Source organism: Drosophila mauritiana, chromosome X (assembly GCF_004382145.1).
Source record: "Drosophila mauritiana strain mau12 chromosome X, ASM438214v1, whole genome shotgun sequence".
In the NCBI taxonomy this organism is placed as follows: Eukaryota; Metazoa; Arthropoda; class Insecta; order Diptera; family Drosophilidae; genus Drosophila; species Drosophila mauritiana.
In genome coordinates, this window is record NC_046672.1 from 712,928 (window position 1) to 733,873 (window position 20,946).

General features: G+C 41.9%; 1 protein-coding gene across 8 annotated transcripts in view; it reads left to right on the top strand.

Moving 5' to 3' along the window:
- Positions 1-20,946, top strand: part of LOC117147269 (protein sidekick) — a 62,597-nt gene that overhangs the window by 16,622 nt on the left and 25,029 nt on the right. For all 8 annotated transcript variants that reach the window (XM_033314094.1, XM_033314097.1, XM_033314096.1 and 5 more), the window contains exon 3: positions 18,752-18,886. In XM_033314094.1, the coding sequence (XP_033169985.1) occupies positions 18,752-18,886 (135 nt within the window). The remainder of the gene's footprint in view (positions 1-18,751; positions 18,887-20,946) is intronic.

Here is a 20,946-nt window from a genome sequence, read left to right on the forward strand (position 1 = left end):
TAACAAAATTGCAGTTTATTGTTTTTGTTGTGTGTCGTGTTTGGCTTTTTGGCACACACTCGAGTTGAGCGGTAAACATACAGGGCACAACAAGTGTGTGAGTTCAGCTAACTGCGATGCAGTGAAATACAGTACTAACTGATTTGTGTGTATTTGCAAAGGACAATATCACGTATCGAAATGGCATGGTTTTTATTTTGAAGTCCCATTGACAGCATTGTCAGCCATACTGTTTCATTGCCTCAGTCTTAAGTTGCATTGTGATCCTTTTGCTTGGAGGCTTGGACAAGGGCCTAGCCTACAAAGAGATCCAGTTTTGCTCGTTGTTTCATAATTTCCGTGCCATGCCTAGGCGGTAATGCCCTCGTCAGCAGTGAAGTGTAATCCGTCCCTAACCCCTTCCTAACACCCGACATTTCCCTTTCATTCTTCTCTTGAGTATCGTATGCCGATGGTCAATTTGTCATTGGAGCTACAGAACAGCTTCTCCAAGAGTCCATCCATCCATCCCACTGTCTTAGCTCCACTCCACTTCACTCCACCTCCCTTCCATGTTTGCTTGGTCGCTTCTCATCGGCATTTAATTGGGCAGATAACGCGCCACGAGTTCATCCAAGCCAGAAGACCTTGTTATTGTTTATGTCGCACATAACTGGGACACCGAAACAGAGAAAGGCATACGCCAGTGGGCAGGAGATGGAATCAGGCAGATGAAGGCCTTTAAATTTGCCCAAATCAACTGTCAGGATGGCCACATGGCAGCTGCGTCTTTTGCCCTTTCTTGTGCGGCTTTGAGCGACCCCATTCCCATTGCAATTCAGAATCTTAATCCAACTCCAAACCCCCATCGCAAGCAACACATTACCCAATTCCATAGTTTTAACTTTACGAATATTAATTGGTTCTTTTTCGCTTTCTTTCGTTTCAGGTGAGTCTCTCGTCTCATTGAAGATAATTCATTTCAGCATGTCATATGGACATGGAAATATCCTTAAAGTAAACATTTGGCTGGTAAGCTACTTAAAACAATGCGAAACTCAACTATGACAGATAAACGATAGAATAGAGACTAGTGGTAATTGCATTCCAGTTTTGCTCAATTTGAGTTGGAATCGAAATACAATAGACTCCAAGTACGTACCTTACGATGTGATTTACACGAGCAGAATAAGATATATAAAAACCAACATTCTTTATCCTTTTATTTCCTAGGGTATTTTTACACCCGTTACTCGTAGAGTAAAAGTAAAATCAAATTTAAAATGGTATATATCCACTTTAAGGGCGTTTTTAAGTCCGCAGCTCAGAGTTCATTTGGGCTTGCGGAGAATAACTTCCAGTTGCCGCTGGCTGGCTTCTTCGCAGATTGTATTTTATTGCACTTGCTCTCTTGTCAGACGTTTTGTGCATGCTGCACATGCACATGCACACGCACATTCACAATTAAAAAATGTATATAAATCGCATTCAAACTTTATGGTTGACAATTTGTGCCCTGCTTCCAGTCCCTTTTGCTCTCTTTCACTCGTTCTCGTCGTCGTTCATAATTCACTCGAATACATTTCGTTTCTCTGCCGCCCAGGAAATTATTCCATTTTAATAAACCATAATTTATTTATTTTTTGTCTATTTTTAATTAAGTAATTGATAGATTCCAAAAAGGCCGCCCCATCTGGTACGTTTTTGGGGGGGCCAAAATCGATGGAATTTAATTAAATACTTTCCGTTTTCTTGTCCATAAACAAACTTCCCTGCAGTCGAAAATGGGTTAAGAGTTGGCGGACTGGAGGTCACGAAAGGAGCTTCGCCGCCTCGTTTATTTCCAACCTTTTCGTCCTTTTCGTCTCGTTGGTATCGTCAAGATGTCAGCCGCGAGCGCAAAATTATGTGTAGCCAGCCAGCCCACCGCTTAAATATCATACAGAATTTACTACGCACATAATGGGTGGAATGGCTAGTTTGTTGGCCTTTTGACTTGTCTACTTATTGGCGTTTGGCTCCGGAAAAAAGGGGTGGGGTTAACGAGCAGAGGAAGTCGGAAGTAAAGTCACAAAAGGCTCGGTGCTAACGTTCGTGTTTCATGTGAAGCGGATTTGTTTACATGGAATAATTACAAGCAGATTAAATATACTTTTATTTGGTTTCAACCCATTTAAGTTGGATAACTCTGCTGATAATCAAAGCTCGATTACATGTTATTGCGTTATTCGTAAATCATTCATTTAGGCCATTATTTTCGGTACAAATTTCAACAAATGTTTACACAAATGTTGTCTGACCAGTGGGCCAAGTCACATTTTATCTGCCAGCACTGAGTGTCCGCGACTAATTAGGTTTTGCTTTGGAGGTGGCGTGTTGTTCTTGGCATAAACTAATTTTCAAAGTCAATGCCGCTACGTGGACCACCTTTCACTTTTCCTCAGTTTTCCCTAGTTCTCCGCCCATCTGGCTTACCCCTTTTCCATGTGGTATTTCAATGGGCCCATTCTGCCTCGAGTCCTGGGGAAAACCACTAGCACCTTCAAATTTGTGTGTGAGTGCGTGAGAAGTTTTCATTATAATTCCGTACGTACAGCTTCTTCACACACATACCATTAGATGCTCGTTTAAAAGTTTGCAACATTTGGGCAGCGAAAGAACAGAGAAAATGTATAAAACTAGCAGAGGGAACAATATCGAAATAGTTGAAAATTTCAATATGAAAATTTGGTCGATTGAAACCAGCTTAAGAATCATAAATGTTGCATGGAGGTTTAAATGTGCTTTAAAAGGGATATATGTAACTGGCTAGTTTTGTTGAGTGTTGTTACGAGAGTACATACACAGGCACATGGGAAGTACAGGGGCATAACAAAAACGTGTTGATTTGCTGAAATCATTTTCATTCTGATTTTCATTTGCATTTGCATTGCATGAGGAAAAGTTCCCCATTGCACAAGTCAATTGTTTTAGCTTCTTTGTTCCTTGCGGCTTGTGTTTTTTCTTTTCATTCTCCGAACTTTCCACATCCAATGTGCCAATATTTTCCGGCATGAGTTGATTTCGCTGACAACTTGTTGGAGACAAGCCCACATGCCATCTTTTAAATATAATAGAAATTAAATTATTTGATTTTCAGACCAGTATGCAGATGATGCATATAGCAAACACATTTGTATTTCTTTTGCTCAAATCAAAAATGTAAAACCTACGTACGACTGTGTTCAACCCTTTTATATCCAAAGAAAAAGGGTTTTTGGCATTCGCATAGCATTAGAGATAATTGTGGGTTTTTGCCGGTGAAACAGAACTACAAAGAGCAGATTTGATTATCTTCCTAAGATTGCCCAGCAACAAAAATTCATGCAATCTGCCAGTTTTGCCCCAGGCCAACCTATCCGACCATTATTTGCCCAATGGCTTTGGACTTCGTATGCAAAAAGGGGTTCCTAGGAGTTAAGCGGCAATTCACAGGAATTCCTCATTGGCTCTTCGACTTTGGCAGACAGCAAATAATCCGAGCTAAGCCCATGCATATAATACGAGCATGAACGCATTTTTGTCAATCTATAATGTGGCTCCAGCGTCCAATTTAATTATTTGTGTGCGTGATTACATTTCCCCACGTGTTTACAATGCTCTCACCTCCTTATTCTCATATCAACAGCGCTAAGTAGATGCCTGCAGCAGCGATTTTCTACAGACGAGTGAGTAATTGAGTGAAAGAAAAGCTTAAAACAGCCCCATATCATGTTCTGTAATCTTTACACTGCGCTTCTCTCGCCATTTATATGGTTCTTCTCGACTTCAATTATTCAATTAAATTCCGGACTAGTGATTCATTTTTATCATCTTCCGCATTATTATTCACATTTGTGAACTTGCTTGCTGGTTGCTTTTGCTAGTCACGTGGGGATATGGTGGGGATATAATGACGCTCGTAATTGAATGCGTATTAATGACAATGCGATGACAGAAATTAGACGATCAAAACTCTTCACTCAAGCACTGTATTTAAATGTAGTGCAACAGTCAACTGATCCGAGTCTGCAGACAAGATTGCTTCCAAGCTGGATGAACAATTTCTCTGTGCGCACACACTCCTCCCTCCTTGAATACAAATCCGCCCCTCTTTCTTTTTGGCCTCCTCAATCTCTGTGACCCCAGACGTTTCATTTTGAGCGTTAATTAAAATTAAATAGGAAAAAAGAGGAAAATAGATTAAACTGGAAAAGGCAGCTGGGAGCTCCTTATCGTTGGAGCCGCCAACAAGGAAATGGCTAAGGAACGCTAGACTATAAATATTCTGGAGCGGGGCCAAGCGGGGGCTTCCCGAAAATAAAACTTCTTATTCTTGACTGCTGTCTGACAGGCGATAACAACACAAGTTGACTGCCCTCTTGGAGTGTCTCTGTTTTCCATGGGCTTGGGGAGGAAGGTTTCGACTGCACTTATTTAGAAATTATGCGGAACTTGGTCTTTGTGCGTCCTTCAGTCGCATTTTGTGCCATCTCTGCAGCTCGTGATTCATTCTACTCTCGTTGTCAACAACTTGTTTCCCGGTAAAAGTTTTGGTTCATGTTTTAAGCGAAACTATAGCTTAGAACACAGAAAAAAAGTGCTTAAATGTATCATCAATTTAGTGTGCACGAACGAAATTGTGTATCTTTTCGAACGATTGGGCTCACAGAAGCTATTTCCCTTCAATTTGTATTGGAATATATTAGTTTTAGTTTTCGTTTTCGTGTTTTTTTTTTTGTGTGCCTTGGAAGTGCCTAATTCTCGTTATAAAGGAGCACGGGGATGTGTGTATTCGATGTGGAACGATGAACGATGGAGCTAATATAGAAAGCTAGTCTCGACTGATTGAATTGCCTGATTGCTCTGATTGTCGCTGCCAGACGTCATCAACATCATCAATTTAGCAGACAGAGAAAGTGATGCGAAGGGGCGGGGTGAGGTTGCACAAGTTGCAAGTGAACAGAGTGGTTGAGTAGCTGGAACACTTCCAAAAGAGATGATAACGCGGGGGCATTGAGTGTCCAATGTCATATTAACTATTGGGGCTGTATTGCTGTAAGACAGCATAATTGTTTTGAGTGTTGTAAATGACAACAAGAGTATTAAGCTCACGGGATTTTATCATCCCGTTAAGCTACACACCTTATCTGCACTGCACTGTATCAATTTACATGACCAAGATCTGTAGTTATTTCCGAATATTTTGGAACACAATTTGTGACCTACTTGTCGTCAGTTTACTTTTGTTATCTGTGAGCGCAGCGATAAAAGCGGAACGTAAACATTTTTTTCTGGGAGATTACGTTTGAGTTTCTGGTGCGTTGACAAGTTGGCTTAAATGAATTAGAACGATAAAGTTACTCGACTGATTCATCAATGAACCATTTTTCATACTATTTGTACTACCTTTACTACTATTACGGCTGCTAATTCTACTACTACTAATTCTGCTACCACTGCTAATTCTACTACGTATTCCAGTAGGTACTACTTTTAATATTTGTTATCGCCCGAACATCTCTTGCAACATCTGCCGTCCACGTACAGTTCAAACACTCCCTTTAAATGCCACTGAAGTGGAACCACCTACCCCCGAAGCACCCAAACATGGCTTCCTGTTTCTGTTTTAATTGTACCGGGTACTAACTAGTAGACCCCCTCCAGTTCGATCCTCTCCTTCCTTCCTCCTGCACGAGCCGCTCAACTGGAATATTAAAATTTAAATTAACAAATAAACGAAACTGAGTTACCTTCCGTTGCAGCTTTTCACTTTCTTCGGGGTGTGTGCTTCTTTTTGCGTTGCATGCTACGCTTTTGGAGCTGTTGCAATTCTAGAGCTGCGCAACCAACAAAAAGAGCCGCCATTTGGGTTAAAATGATTGGCGAGCGGGGTAACAAAGCACAAAAGCCACAGCAAAAGAGGCCTAAAAAGGAAAAAGTCAATGGCGCAGCAACAAAAGAAGCGAAATAAAAAAGCAAAACAAAAAGCCAAATTGAACAAAATGCAGTTCACTGCCTTCACTGTGCTTCCTTCACCTTTTCAGCCACATACGAGTATGTATGTACATATGTGTGCATATGCATTTGTTAAGTGTGCTCTGCAACCACATTTCATTTTTTTTGTGCTATCGACACTTGGCGATTTGTTGCAGCGTCCACTATTGGCTTTTGATTGCCTTTGTGTGCAAGCGTGTTCCACTTTTCCGCCCGGAGAGCCAGCGATACCCTGTAAACCAAGAGTGAGAGGGTATGAAATATATTCCTTTTGCGACTGAATATCGTGTGCCATAAAATCAGCAGCGTTCATCACTGATTTACTTTTACATTTTTCAGTGCTGGCTGAATGTAGTTGATATTCAATATTTAGATTCGTTGAAAAGTATGTAACCGGCAGAAGGAAGCGTTTCCGACCATATAAAGTATTTGTATATATTCTTGATCAGGATCTATAGTTGAGTCCGCCTGTCCGTCTGTCGGTATGAACGACGAGATCGCAGGAACTTTAAATGCTAGAAGGTTGAGGTTAAGCCTACAGATTGTAGAGTCATAGACGCAGCGCATGTTTGTTTACTCATGTTGCCACATACGAAAATGTTGCTGTTTCAAACTTAATCTGCTTACCATACAATGAATATTACTTTTTTTTTTAAATTTTGGGGAGTTATTTGCATATATGTATATGTATATTATATGCATATATGTATATGTCCTATTGAAGTCATTAAATCTAGCAAAGTTTCGTTGATTCAAAATGATTGGTTAGTTAGTCAGGACCTGAAAACTTGTGTTCATCTCGTGTTTGTTCCACGTTGCACAAAAAACCGTACGTTTTCCTTTATTTATAATTTCTTTGGAACAGCGATCACTTAGTTTTTTTGCTTTACTTTACCATTTCTGTCTCTGTTGTTAACTGCAGCATATTGCCGAACTGACCCATACACTAGGGGTAGGGGCCTTTTCAGAAAGGAGGCAATGGGGGGAACTTCTCAGCCAAAAGCAGCATGCATAAAGGCGGAAATAAGCCACTTGAAGTGACCTCAAAAGGCAGTTGCACGGGGTCTGAGCGGTGGGGGGGATTCGAACATGTGAGTAATCGTGCGCGCCACTTGCCACTGCTGCCACACTGCACATTTTGACACACCTGGGCTATGGGCCAGGCTGGTGCAGGTTTTGTTCTGTTTCTGCAGCTAAAGGACTCCAGCTGGTCTCCTTCCTTTTGACTTTCCTTCGATTCGCTCTTTTGTGGGATACATATATATATATATGGTATATATATACATATTTATATATACTTTTAAAATGCCTGAAATATTTCAGCAGCAGCTATGACGGTGGTTCCAACAAAAGGTTAATACTTTGACGGCTGGAAAACCTGATTTACTCGTTCTCCACGTTTGGCTCTTTTCTCCTTGGATTCTTTTTCTTTTGAGTCTTTTATACTCCTTGATCGTAGGATGGAATGGCATGCTAGTTTCATGGCGAAGTTTGTAACAGGTACAATATATGTGTTTGGTTTTAATTACGCCGCCTTTACGTTTGTAATGCAAATTACCAACAGATGTCGTTCTTTTGAAAAGAGTTTGATCAGGCCTCGGGTATCCGAGAGTCGAGCCTCACTGGACGATACCTTTCTTTCTTGTTGTACTTGTGAAGTCCGCTGCTGCAGTTGTGGCATCATCTTCATCCAAGATCCCCACGCCCAATAAAAAACCTCGTTGCAACCAAAATAGAGGAATAAACAAAAACATTTTTAGACGATTTCATCATCATCAGAAGAAGCAGGCTGCAAGCATCAAAAGAAGGCTGTGGAGGGAGGTGAGAAGTGAGGAGAATGAAATTAACGGATGCAACACCACCTCCCCCAGTCCCAATATTACCCATATCCCCCATAGAACTGATCAACTTTGCTTGACTTGGCGTTTTCAATAATGAAAATAAAAAAACTGTTTGTAAATCCAGAGCAATTGCCATCGTGCTTAATGTCGATTGCAGAGCAAAAGAGTAAAAAAAATTGGGGTCTTAAAAACGATGCATTTCGCAAAATGGGCTAATGCGATAGCGAAATGATTTGAATTCGACAAACAAGTGACTGAAAAAGTTGGGAAATATATTCATGTGTAATTTTTTAGAAATGTGCCAAAATTTGAAATCAAACATTACGAGTATTGCCCTAAATCAATTACTTAAATAAATATTTGCCAAACCAAACATTTCCCCCCTTCGCTAATCCTCAAGTTTCGTGAGCAAGTGGAATGGGGGATGATGTCAATAGGGGCGTGAGCAAGAAGATTGCTTCGGGGGTTTTGTAAAAATAAATTGCTTTGCTCAATTAGCGGTTTTCCCCCGTTCATTTATCTAACCCTCTTGACCATTATTGCATTTCTCAATTGCCTTGAGGAGAGACTCTCCAAGCTGAATTCTTTTCAATTTAGGGGCACTCATTTTCCGGGGCTCGGGGTCGGATTGGAGCCCTGCTGCGGATTGATGGCGATGGGCCATTGGTTGTATATGTATGCTTGTGTGTGCCTAGTTGCCTCTCGCTCACTTCAATTTGTTTGATTAGCCAGGTGACCCCACAGCCCCACAACCCAACAGCACCCCACCTCCCCTAATTTGGGCTTCCATCTTGGCTGCGAAATCTGAGTCGAACGAGAGCGTCTCAAATTGTGGGGTTTAATCGAGCTCTAAATTGTCAGTCAGCCAACAGCTATCAGCTTTGCCACCACCCCCCACCCCTTGGGTGTGTGTGTTACGCTTCAGCGGTGACAGCGAACCTAATTATAATAGTCAGGCACCAAGAGAACAACTTTACACACGAAAAGGCGCCATAAAATAAAAAGAGGATGGATTTACATAAATTTCATGCGGGTATCCGTACGATTGTAGTTCAGTGAGGCAATAATCGGGTTGTTTAGCTAGAGATGTGCCAAATCATAAAATCTGAAAATAATTCGTATAGCGTATAATAATACACTTTAGTCACATCAGTCTTAGAATTCTGCTCGCTGACTCCTAAACTAAACTATCGATATCAATACTATAACTGCTGTAACCTCACGATGCCATTACCAATACTTTAGTGCTTCGGATGGTCTGGCTATCTCTCTTCTTCCCGCGGAAGTTTCTCCACTTTAAACGAGTGCGTGTTTGAAGCGCCAGACATTCTCAAGTGCCGAAAGGGTATGGACCAGGGCAGAGTCGGGGGCTTTATTGCATGGTGGGGGCTGGGGGGTGGATGCACGCTCCTCAGTCACGGATGAGGAGCCCCTCATTGTCCCCTTCCTCTGCAGCAGCTGTCGCTGACAGAGCAAGGAAATGCGCTAATTATGTTGTTCTTGCCACTGTTGTTGGTCGGGCGCTCTCTCGCATTGCATTTGGATCCTCTTGTAACCCCTTCTGCGACCTTGATTGCGATTGCGGAAGCCGAGAAGAAGGTGCTCGGCAGAACAATGAGTGAGCAAAGTTTCGAGGTTGTGAAAATATAAAAATGTCAACGGGAAGCGAACAAGTGCAACAAAATGAGAAACAAAAGTTTTCCTGATAATTATTGTCACATATAAAAGCGGCGTGGAGTTCAATGAGAGTGTGGAGTGCCAGCGAGTGGAATCCAAATAAAATCCATTTAAATAATGATAGCAAATTGGGAAAGTTTAAGTCAACCATTTTATTATGAATATTACAATCCCAACTGATGAGAAGCAACACATGGTAAAAGGGTCCAGAATTGCCAACCTGATTAATGATACTACAGACTGAAAAAAAAAAAAACTGAAAAAAAAAAACGAAGAGACAGTAGACAGCAAACGGCAATGAAGTAAAAACTTATTTTTATCTAACATATAATTCCGAGAAGCTACCGACACAAAGTGAACTACTTAAGGTACAAGCTCGGAAAGACTCCAAGCGTCCAAATGAGGCGCCTCCACCGGCCCTGTGTCGTGTTGCCAAGATGCCGTGTCCAAGTCCGAGTAACTCCCAATAATATGGCAAAGGTTGCTCCATGTGTTGCCAGCGAAGAAACACTGACAGCTTTTTGAGAGGTTGTCTGGGTCTGGGTCTGGGAAAAGCCAGAGGAAATACAGGGACAAGTGGGGAAGCAGGGAGTGAAAACACTGGCAAACAACAGCGAACAGACAATGACAATTGCTGGGAAATCACATTAAAATAAAAGCGCAATAAACAACACAGCAGCATAAAAAACAAGAACAGGAGCAACTTCCTTTTCTTGGAAAGTTGCCTCTATTCTTGACACGCACCACCCACTCCTTCCCTTCATTGTTTCCTCCGAAATCCCGAACGATTCACCGCTGGGTCTGGGTTTATTAAGTCGCATCAAAGTACCCATAAATTTTGTGAGGTTCACCTGGATGAGTCTTAGTAACTACATGCCGCGGTGAATAAACTTTCAATAGGGAAATGTGGGAAAGATTTTAAATCAGTTTATAAATCGCACATTTTCTAAGCTCCTATTTAGATAGGATGAGGCCGGCATATTCCGGGGGCCTCAAATTAGTGAAATGTACCGAAAAATATGAACTGAAAGAGCTTCCTAGCGCAATTTGAAGATACGATCCATATACAGAGTGTGTCCTTCACGCTCAAATGATTTCCGTTGTTGCCATCGTTGTTGCTTGGCACAAATTGTGCTGTTTTTCCTTAGCGGATTTTCAGTGCTGTTCCACATATTTTTTTTTATATTTCTTTCCAGCAGGCAGGTGCATTGTTGCCACCGCCACCGCCACCGTGGGTCATAATGAGCCCGGCAGTGAGAGTCTTTGCCAGAAAAAGTTTAAAGCACAGGATGGAGAAGGGGCTGGGGAGTAGGGAAAGGGGCCGAGGAGGAGCCACTACTGAAGCTACAGAAGCTGCAGCGGCCGCTGATAAAGCAGCTTGACAGCCGAGGTAGCTAAGCTCGAGCAGAGTGGCCGTGTGCTAAAGTCTACTAAGAGAATATTGCATGCCATCCTATTTTTCGTGGAGCACAGACACTGGACTTAAAGAATCTACCTTGCTGTTTCGATACTATTTGGAAACTATTTCGAGAGTGAATTAATACACTACGAAACCAATGTGCTTTGTGTGACGGGATAGCCGATTATTTGGAAATGCAGTCAATTGACCGTCATAGCAAATGTTTTTCTTTCTCTGTACAGACCATAAAGGGGAAAAGAGCCAACCGAAAACGGGTTTTCCTGTGTGAAAATTCAGCCAGAGATGAGAAATTACGGCGGGGCGGAGTTGCATATGACCGAACTGGTTCGGTGCACAAAATATATCTTGTCTAAATGTACCGGCAGCTTGGGAAAGTTCACTTTTGTTTTAATTGCATCTCACAAGTGATTATCGCTTGAATGCAAATCTGTGAGAGGAAGGATGGCGGCACGGCACCAAGCTACCTCAAAGTGCAACATGCATATACGGTGGCAAGAGGCGCATCGTGGTCGCATTGAGTGAAAAATCTGAAGCACATGGGAAAATAATGATTACCTGGTTGAGATATATAAGCACTGCATATGTAGTTTCATACGGACAGAAAAGAGTATAGATATGTAATGGGTCGGAATATAATCGTCATCGAACATTAGATGTGAACTTGACTCGAACTTATTATGAATCAAGACAGCAAATAAACATCTTTTAAAAGGCACTTTTGCTCAAGAAAACCCAACGACTATATCGATGGCCATTGGTCATTTGGCGTTTGGTCAGCAACAATGTCAGCGCAAAAAATGTTTTTCCAACTGTGACCCCGGAGTTTCCTTTCTCCAAACTTTCCTGTCCGATGACAAACTAAATTCCAGCATCGCAGTCAAGGGGAATAAGTATAGAAAGGGCGCACACTAGTAATAATAAAAAATAGGGAAAACATCGTGAAAATCAATAATCTTTGAACTTAAGTTTTTTGAACTCTCTTACTCAAGTGTTCGGGCAGTTCAGCGGCACACAAGCAAATAACTATGTATGTATGTCTAGCAGCGGAGATATATGTATATATATATATACATAGATCGTGCGAGCTGTGTGGCAAGTATTTGGGATCAAATCATTACATTTCAGTAATAGTATAATAATAAACTAATAGTAATGACTTAATCAGATTGAAGTTAAACAATTAAGTGCAATAATTCTCTCAGCTTTTTAATGTACGAATTCCATTGAGTTTATGCTTTTTTAGTCGAGTGGAACAATTTTTGGCAAACATTTGGACCTACATATATGTGCAGCCAGAAACCCCTTATTTCTTTCTCTTTCCTTTCTTTTCGCCTCGGACTCTCCCTTGAAGTGCCAAGAGTTTGCCAGGATGTCAGTTTAATAGTTTTGCTGCCACACTCCCTTCACGACGACCGTTGTTGTTTAGGCCTTTTCAGTTGGCCCATTTGTCGCACTCCAAACTTTTGCACAGATAAGTCCGCTCCCAATTTTCAACCGCCGACGCCCCCGGGGAGCTTCAAAGTTGATCGTCTTTTGGTTGCAGGCTTCATTGATTTCTGAATGGTTTTTTCATCCAGACACCAGTGCAAAGTCAGTTAGATTGGAGAATTAGTGTTTAGGTTTTGTCTTAATTCCCTGGGACTGCTACCACTTAACCCTTGCATCCCTGTTAACCCCTGCTGCTCCCCTAGCCACTTTTAAGTCCTTGTACGGTGTTACGTGCGTAAACGCGCTCGCTAAGGATTAAAGGGAAATCACGGAGTGAATTTAAGGAATTCATTCGGGAATGAGAAGGCGAAAAACGGGACCAAACAGCACCGGACAACAAGTGATAAGTGCAATTTTCCACGTGACACGGAAGAAAGGGACGAGTCGTCGTAGGCGAATGAGAGAGAGTGAAAGAGAGAGAGAGAGAGATAACGCGGATTAGATGGCGGACCAGCGACAGCAATGAAATTTATGAGACGTGTCAACGACGTCTGCTGGCTACAGGAACTAAGGGTATGTTGGGAAAATACGATGAAAACGGGGAGGAACTATGGCAAAGATAGAACTATTGCGTGGAATAGGGAACTATTTGTGGGGTGTTTGGAGTGACTCCTTTTGATAAACGACAAAAACGTCAGCTGGACAGAACAAAATACCTTAAAATTAGATGAAAACAGTATGAGAGTTTAATTGCAGCCAGCTGTTCAATGTAAGGATGATTTTAAAACGTCATGAGTAAGATATCACTGGAGTCACTTTCAAAGAAAGAAGCTTTTACAATTTTAAGTATATATATATTCCACTCCGGGAATACATATATAAAAAATACCTCTGTATATATCCTCTCGTTCTTTCCCACATTACGCCTTATAGTAATTTAAAGTCACATGTGGTTTTAGCCGGGTGGTTCTCTGGAATTCCCAACAGAATACTTTTTGAATAAATTATTCGCTTCTTGACTACGACCACACCCCGCACTTTAGTTGAAGTCAATAATTACCGAAAATGTTCCCATCTCTTGGAACTATTTTGGGGTGATGGTTTCTATTATTATTGAAAATTTGTTGCCCATTAATCTGGGGACCACTAATCCTCTGCCCCTTCGTTATTTTGTTATGAGATCGTTACCATGTACATACTTGCGTGGCATGCCACAAATAAGGGCTTTATAGTTTCCGAGATGTGGAATGTGACAATACTTAAGTTTATGTTTTATTTAACATAAGTTGGTATTATTTTATACTGTAGGGAAATGCAAATTTCGTAGCATGAAGTCTCACATATTTATACAGATTTTCCGGTACGACAGCCGCCAAGTGTTTAGCAAAAGAATCCGCCTTGCTAAATTCATTTATACTCGTAAGTTTACCTTTTTACAAACATTTTTCTGGTATGTGGTTAAAAAGGTGTCAGAAAGAGGTGGGGGTGGGGGGGTTTAACGCTCATGCAGCGAACTCAAGTTGAATTGTTTGTGCGGGCTAAAGTTTGATTGATGTGCCGTGCCCCGCGTGTAGACAACATCAAAATTAGGTGAGAGACTCTGGAAGTTGAATGCAGACTGAAATTGGAATTTGGATAAATTCCCTGGTCAAATAGAAGGAGCGGAATGATTGACGGTAGGGAAAACGAGCTGGGCATTCCGATCACGATTTAAGGAACAAACAACGAAAAGCATATTCATAAACTGAAGCTGAAACAAACTGCTTTGTAACTTGATCAATATCCATATTTTGGACTAGCTACGGCTACACTTGAAAGTAATCCCTTGGAAGTAGAAACTGGGGTTGTTTCAGTTTGGATTACTTACTCGTTACTCGTAGAGTAAAGGGGTATACTCGACTCGTTGAAATGTATGTAACAGACAGAAGGAAGCTGTTCCGACCATATAAGGTATTTTTATATATTATTGATCAGGATCAATAGCCGAGTCGATCTGGAAATGTCCGCATGTCCGTCTGTCGGTATGAACGACGAGATCGCAGCAACTATAAAAGCTAAAAGATATCAATATCCCTCCATATCAATATCTATCCATATCCAAAATAAATTAATTCAATATCCATGGATAACATTCAATGAACACAGAGCTGTGCATGTAGGCACATGAACGTTCCCCCGAAAACTTCTTAAAATATTACGCTCTTCCTACGTCGCATCTGTCCTGTATGCTTGAGCAGAAATGATATCAGATTTAAGTTCGGTGTGTGCATGTGTTTTAGGGTCTTTTTCGCCTCTGAAGGGGTGACCTGACCCCGAGGAGACCACCCAGAAACGCGCCCTCTTGAACCCGATAGCTATAGCCAGCATAGCATAAGCAGCATGTGCCTGTTTTATCATTAACTTGAGTTGCCGCATGAGGAAGTTACTTGGGTGTCCTGTGAGGGTTGGGCCGGATTCCAGTCGCTTGGCTGTGTGAAAGTGTGTGTTTTGCATCATTGGGCACACAATTGCAGCAACAAAAGCCGAGGCTGCTGCTGCGGGTTCGCTTTAGTGGCTGCCATTGCTGTATGCAGCATGTGTTGCAAGCTGCGTGTTGATGTGAGTCGGGGACTGACACAGTTTCCTGCCAACCTGCAGCACTTTAGTGCGTGTTGCAAATTAAACGAATCACTAATAAGAGCCAGCTGACAGGAAAGCGAAACAAAAACTGCAATAAGCAACGCAAATTATTTGCGACCTTACTTTCGATATAAATACGACACATGTGTTCAAGGCGTTTACAAATCAATTGAATCTAGTTGCGTATTGATTAAAAGGGACGGTCCTTGCATCTTGATAATTTCTTTTGTGCACCTATAGTTATAGCAGCAGGGATTATGTACATAAGAAGCTGCAGCACGAGGAAGGCTGCCCGACTGCACGCCAGCATATCAAATGTCCGATATGCGAAGAAGCCATGCAAAATGGAATTCCCTGTGGGCTGCGCAGGCGCAGAAAACCGCAAAAGGCAAAGGGTAGGGGGAATGTTTGGGGCAGGTAATATCCATATACCCCAACTGTGACCGAGGCAAAGGAAACCCATTCAGCAAAGGGCGTGCATGAGACAGCCACGTGCAGATTCCACAGCCGCCAATGTACCTCGCTTTGTTCCCCACCTGCCACCTGCCACCTGCCACCTACCACCTGCTTCTGCAAATCATCAACCGACCCTCTCCCACCCAAACACCTTTGTCATTTCCATTTCGATGTGCATGTCCACCAACCACCGCCCCCTGGATGATGGCAATTTAACGCCTGCTTAGTTTGATAGCTGGCCAACTTACATTGGGGCAACTGCCATTGAAGCACCGAGAGAACGTTGCGGTTGCAAGTAAACAGTTGGCAATTTGTATGCATTTGGTATTAATATTGACATAAAAACGCTTATAACATTACACACATGCACACACTAGCACCAAGGATATTCACTTTACGGATTAACAAATATGCACAAAAATATAATCGCTTAAAAGAGTTCTATAAAAGTGTGCAAAAATGTATTTGTTATCCAATAGTCTAATGGGTATGTACCGAGCACATTTTGATCTGATTCTGATTCGATCCTCAATTCGGCTCAGTGTTCCCTAGAAGGTTGGTCATCACGTCAACGCCAATGGGGCATCTGCGGCCTGTGGCAAGAGCGTCATTGACTCGGTCTGAAACCAAACAAGGGCTCCACAATAAGAACAACAGGGCAACAGTAAACAGTGAAGTGACAAAACACACACACACCACCAGTACCCAGTTGCAAACGACGGACAAATCATCACCATCGTCATCATCGCCATAGAAATCAACGACAAAGATCAAGAAGCTTTGCGGGTGCAAAAAGCTGAAACTGACCAATTGATTGGTATCCTTAGCGGTTTAGAGATGGTTCTTCAGGCGCTGTCCGCGTGTTTTCAGTAGAATTAGGTGAACAGCTTTGCTTGAGAACACAATCAAGTGGATCGGAATGTATGTAGGAGTACGGGTATGTCCATGTCCTCATGCTGACAATATGTTTGTATCACATATGCCTCTTGTAAATTGGCTCTATTTGTACTGAACAATCTATTTACTTCTCAAAGTTATGGTAATAGTGCACGTTTCTCTGGATTTGATGTACATAAAGCTTTATTAAACAATCAATTTCATTCGATTGTCACTAATTACCCAGTTTTTTAACAATTTCGGCAGTGCAAACAGTGTGTGTGTGAATACCCAAAGGGGAACAGTGGCCATAAAGTGGAACAGTGCTTTGATGTTTTGTCTGTGGAATGTGAACGCATGCAATTTATATTGTTTATTGGCAGCTGAAATCGAATGAAGACAGTTACTCATGCATGTGTCATTCTATATCCAGAAAAATGTACCACCACCAATCAGAGTTTTCCTTTTGTCGTTTGATACCGACTTTTATGTCACTTTTACCCCATGTATAATAGCTTCTATAACTTCAATCGGTGATTATATAAATATTGCAAGATGAACGGAAGTGGAGGACTTCGGAGCAAATAGTGATGAACTATTAATTTCTGTTGTTTTAGGAGAACATATTAAAAGTTCTGGCCGAAGGCGGTCAGGCATTCGATTGTAAATCCATATATTCCAGTTCTTTTGTTTTGTTTAACTTTCATGGACTAAGCTTCTCGATTTTAGTTTTGGGTTCGATTATGTGGGCAAATTAAATAAAAACAGAGTTTATGGGAAACGTGTTTTGATACCTTATATGCAAAAAAATATATATATTTAAATGCGTTTATTTATTAAATATGCCATATATTGTTGTTTTGCCCTTGCCATATTGCTTCTGCTGCAACCTTAGTTTTGTCGAAACCCAACTCAAAATATATTCATTCAAGTGCAATCGAACTTGCCCAAAGATTGCTTATATTCAGGTTATCCGGGTTCAGGTTGGTCCGTATTTTCCGCTCAGATTTTTTGACTCGCCACCATAAATAAAACATTTTTATACCCGTTACCCGAGATCGCAGGAACTATAAAAGCTAAAAGTTTGAGATTAAGCAAACATATTATTACTAGGGCCTGGAACACTTTGTCAAAATTGGAAATTTGACATCCGGAAAAGCTAGAGAAAGAAATTGGGAAATTTTTGAAAATCATTCAACTAAGTAAAAATAAATTAAAAAGATAAAATATCTGAAATTGATATCGCGGGAATTGAACTTACCTGTGGACCGACTCATCTGAAGAGCAGGATCCTAGTGAGAAACCTACCGCCTTGCACCCGCCAGGAGCTGTCTTTGCTCTGCGTGCCCTATAGCCGAATCGTTGGCTCGCTGGTGATCGATACCTACGGATATATCCAGTTCAACCTTTTTATATTCAAATCGAAGACTCTCCGAGTCTCGAACGCCAGCATCAGTTCCCTCAAGGCCACTTTTTCGGGCATTGCTCGCCCGAATAGGAGGAGGATCGAGTGGTCTGATGCCGATGAAGTTATCCTCGTGGAGCGGATTAAGTATGACGACGATGAGAACAATGATCACGATGATAACGATGAGGTAGAGAATCACTCCGAAAGCGATGACGATGAAGGCCAGAAATCTCGCACACGCAAGCGGAAGAGAAAAACGAACATCAAATACGCAAAGTAAAAGAAGAAGAGTCCGAATCGTGTAATGGCCAAAAAAGCAAACCTCTAGAAGAAGAACACAGGAACACCAACACTTTTAAAGAAGACCACAACAACTTAATACAACAACAGTACGAAAGCTGTCTGCACGAAGAACTGTTCGACTCTCTCCCTAAAAAGGAAACACCAACATAATTCAACTTCATCTGAAATTTGGTCTGAAATAAACTGGAAGTCAAAATATTCGGAGTAGTGTTCCTTATGAATATCTTGGGGTGTTGGACAGAAGGGAAAAATGCAAATATTATATTCTAGTTTTCTATGAGTACTTTTCAATTACGTGTAATCCAGTTATATATTCAATCCTTCCCCATTATGATACGCGTTAATCCATCTGTTTGGCCGTCCGTATGAACGTCGAGATCTCAGGAACTATAAAAGCTAGCAGCGCTAGCTTGACCCATATTGCCACGCCCACTCTAACGCACAAAACTGCCAGGCGCATACTTTTGAAAAATGTGTTGATATTTTTTAAATTTTGTCTCTTTATTCCCTAATATCTATCGATATCCCAGAATAATTTTGAAATTACGCGTTCGCGTTGGGGAACTTGAAGCCTTTCGGTTGGATCCTAAAGCCCTAAAAGTTGGACCCGTAAAATGTTTTGGGCTGTGATGCTTTAAAAAAAAACCCGGCTAAATATTTATTTCATAACTTCTACTTTTGAATACCTCAATGCTAAAGACTCTACCTTTCGCGTTTCCCCAATTGCAGATGCCAATCTACAGCAGCAGAATTCAATCGTCCAGCAGCAGCAACTCCAGGCTCCTCGGTTCACCACGCATCCATCGTCTTCGGGATCGATTGTCAGCGAGGGCAGCACCAAGATACTTCAGTGCCATGCGCTGGGTAAGTAAAGAACCATAATATATATAATATTAATAAAGAAGTGTTATACCAGTCGAGAAGGGAAGTAACCAGAAACCTAATATTTTTAACTGAGCGATTATAAGCGTGGATAAACGAAAATCAGCTAATTGTTTATTGAACAAACTATGATACACATGAATAGAGTCGCAGTTGGCGGGGTGTCATCGTCTAGGCGTGCCAAACAAAATGCCCAATGTAAGCGGAATGATAATACCCCAAATACCCCACACTATCACCCGCTTTCGTTGCTCCTTCGGCCGTCAACACACAACACTTGTGCCTCGAATCGCCTGACAGCTAAGCTAAAAGCCAAGAAAGTGTAAAACGAAACCATAAACGAAAACATTTCTTGTGTCCTGCTTTCGCACGCGCTTTTCAAAGATAATGAAGTAGAAAAACAATAACTTTTATCAGGTTTCCTCCCCACTGAGGCTCTTTTTCTTTTGCGCGAAACTCGCAGTCAGTCCCAACCCAGGTGCCACACCCACTCTCGTTCCCAGGCGGACGTCGTGTAATCCTTTGAGCGCTTTGGGACGTGCCCAAAGTCCAGGGTCCCAAGCTCCCAGGCTCACGTAATGCTTCCTCCCGTAATGCCTCCTGCATTTGACAGGTAGGAGTATCGGTTTCACATTGCTCCTCCCCGAATATGAGCGGAAAAATGTGTTATGGCCTCACATTAGGCTGACCGCCAGAATAGCCTGCCTAGTCTAACTTCCTCGTTCTTGTGTTTAATGCTCTTGCTGAATGTCTGACCACGTGAGAGCTGTCTTTTTTTTATTATTATTTTTTTTATTTATTTTTATGATGTGCTATACCATACTATAACTAACTTGCTTTGTATAGCAGTGGGTATATGCTTAAAATTAATCGGAATAGTCAGGAAACCCGCGGGGTATGATAGTTTGTTGTACCAAAATTGACAAACGCTACATACGAGTGCCTCGACTATCGGATACCCCGCTGTTACTGTTACTCTGCTTGTGGAAGTGCGGTGAAGACGGAGACAATCGTAGTTGCTTTTTTGGCCTTTTGAGAGGGCTCCCGAATGCTCTGAGTTGTCGTCAGCATTTTGATGCACATTTGAGCGGAAAACACACAACACACAAACAGACGCATGCTACAGCGTCTGTGTTGTTGTGCGCATTTATGGGGATCTATGTATGCAGCGACTCCCGAGAGCCGTGCACTTTGCATAAGCTGCAAGTGGGCACCCAAAAAAAGGATAAAAAAAAAGAAGGAGCATAAAAACAAATGCAAATCACTTTAGCTGCTCCTTGGCGTTGTCACACATGCCGCAACGTTCGCGCTTTCAGTCACTTTGGCGGTTTTAGCTGTCATCTCAGCCCCTGACTCTATCCCTGTGGCACACTCCTCCCTCCCCCCTCAACACACAACACACCACTCCCCGTGATAGTTTATGCGGCGATATATATAATAGGGTGGGAGGGGGGTGTGGGGTTTTGGTTGTATTATGCCTATGAAGAAGTTTGCCTCCCACCCTTTCAGTGTTTTGGTTGCATGTTTTTTCGTAGCCATGAAGGGACCCTCGAGCAAAACAAGTTCTCCATCTCCTTTCTTCTCCGTTCCCCCCGTCGTCCTGCATCCGTCGTTGTCCCCGTTGCCATCTCATCTTGGCTAAGTCTTACGTTTGTTCGCGTTTTGTGCGGCGGCAATCGTGAAAACAACACAAGAATAGACCAGGAGCCAGGAGCTAGGTCCCTTGAATTGAAACCCCACGAATACCCTGTAAAAGAGGAGAGTAGAGTCGGAACATGATGAATGACAAGGGGGGCTACAGCAGAAACTAGGGATTTAAAAACGCCCATATCGCTTACGTATATTTCGTACCCAACTAATATACCCCAATTGAAAACAGTTCAGGGTATAATGGTAGTGTAAGAGCTAAGCTAAATGTGTGTGGAATTGTTTCTAGCCAACAAAATGAAATGCGATGAGGCACTGGGTAGAGCGAGAGAGCTGGCTAGAAAAATAAACATCGAGTTGAATGGAGAATGGAGAATGTGGCTTCTTCTTCGGCT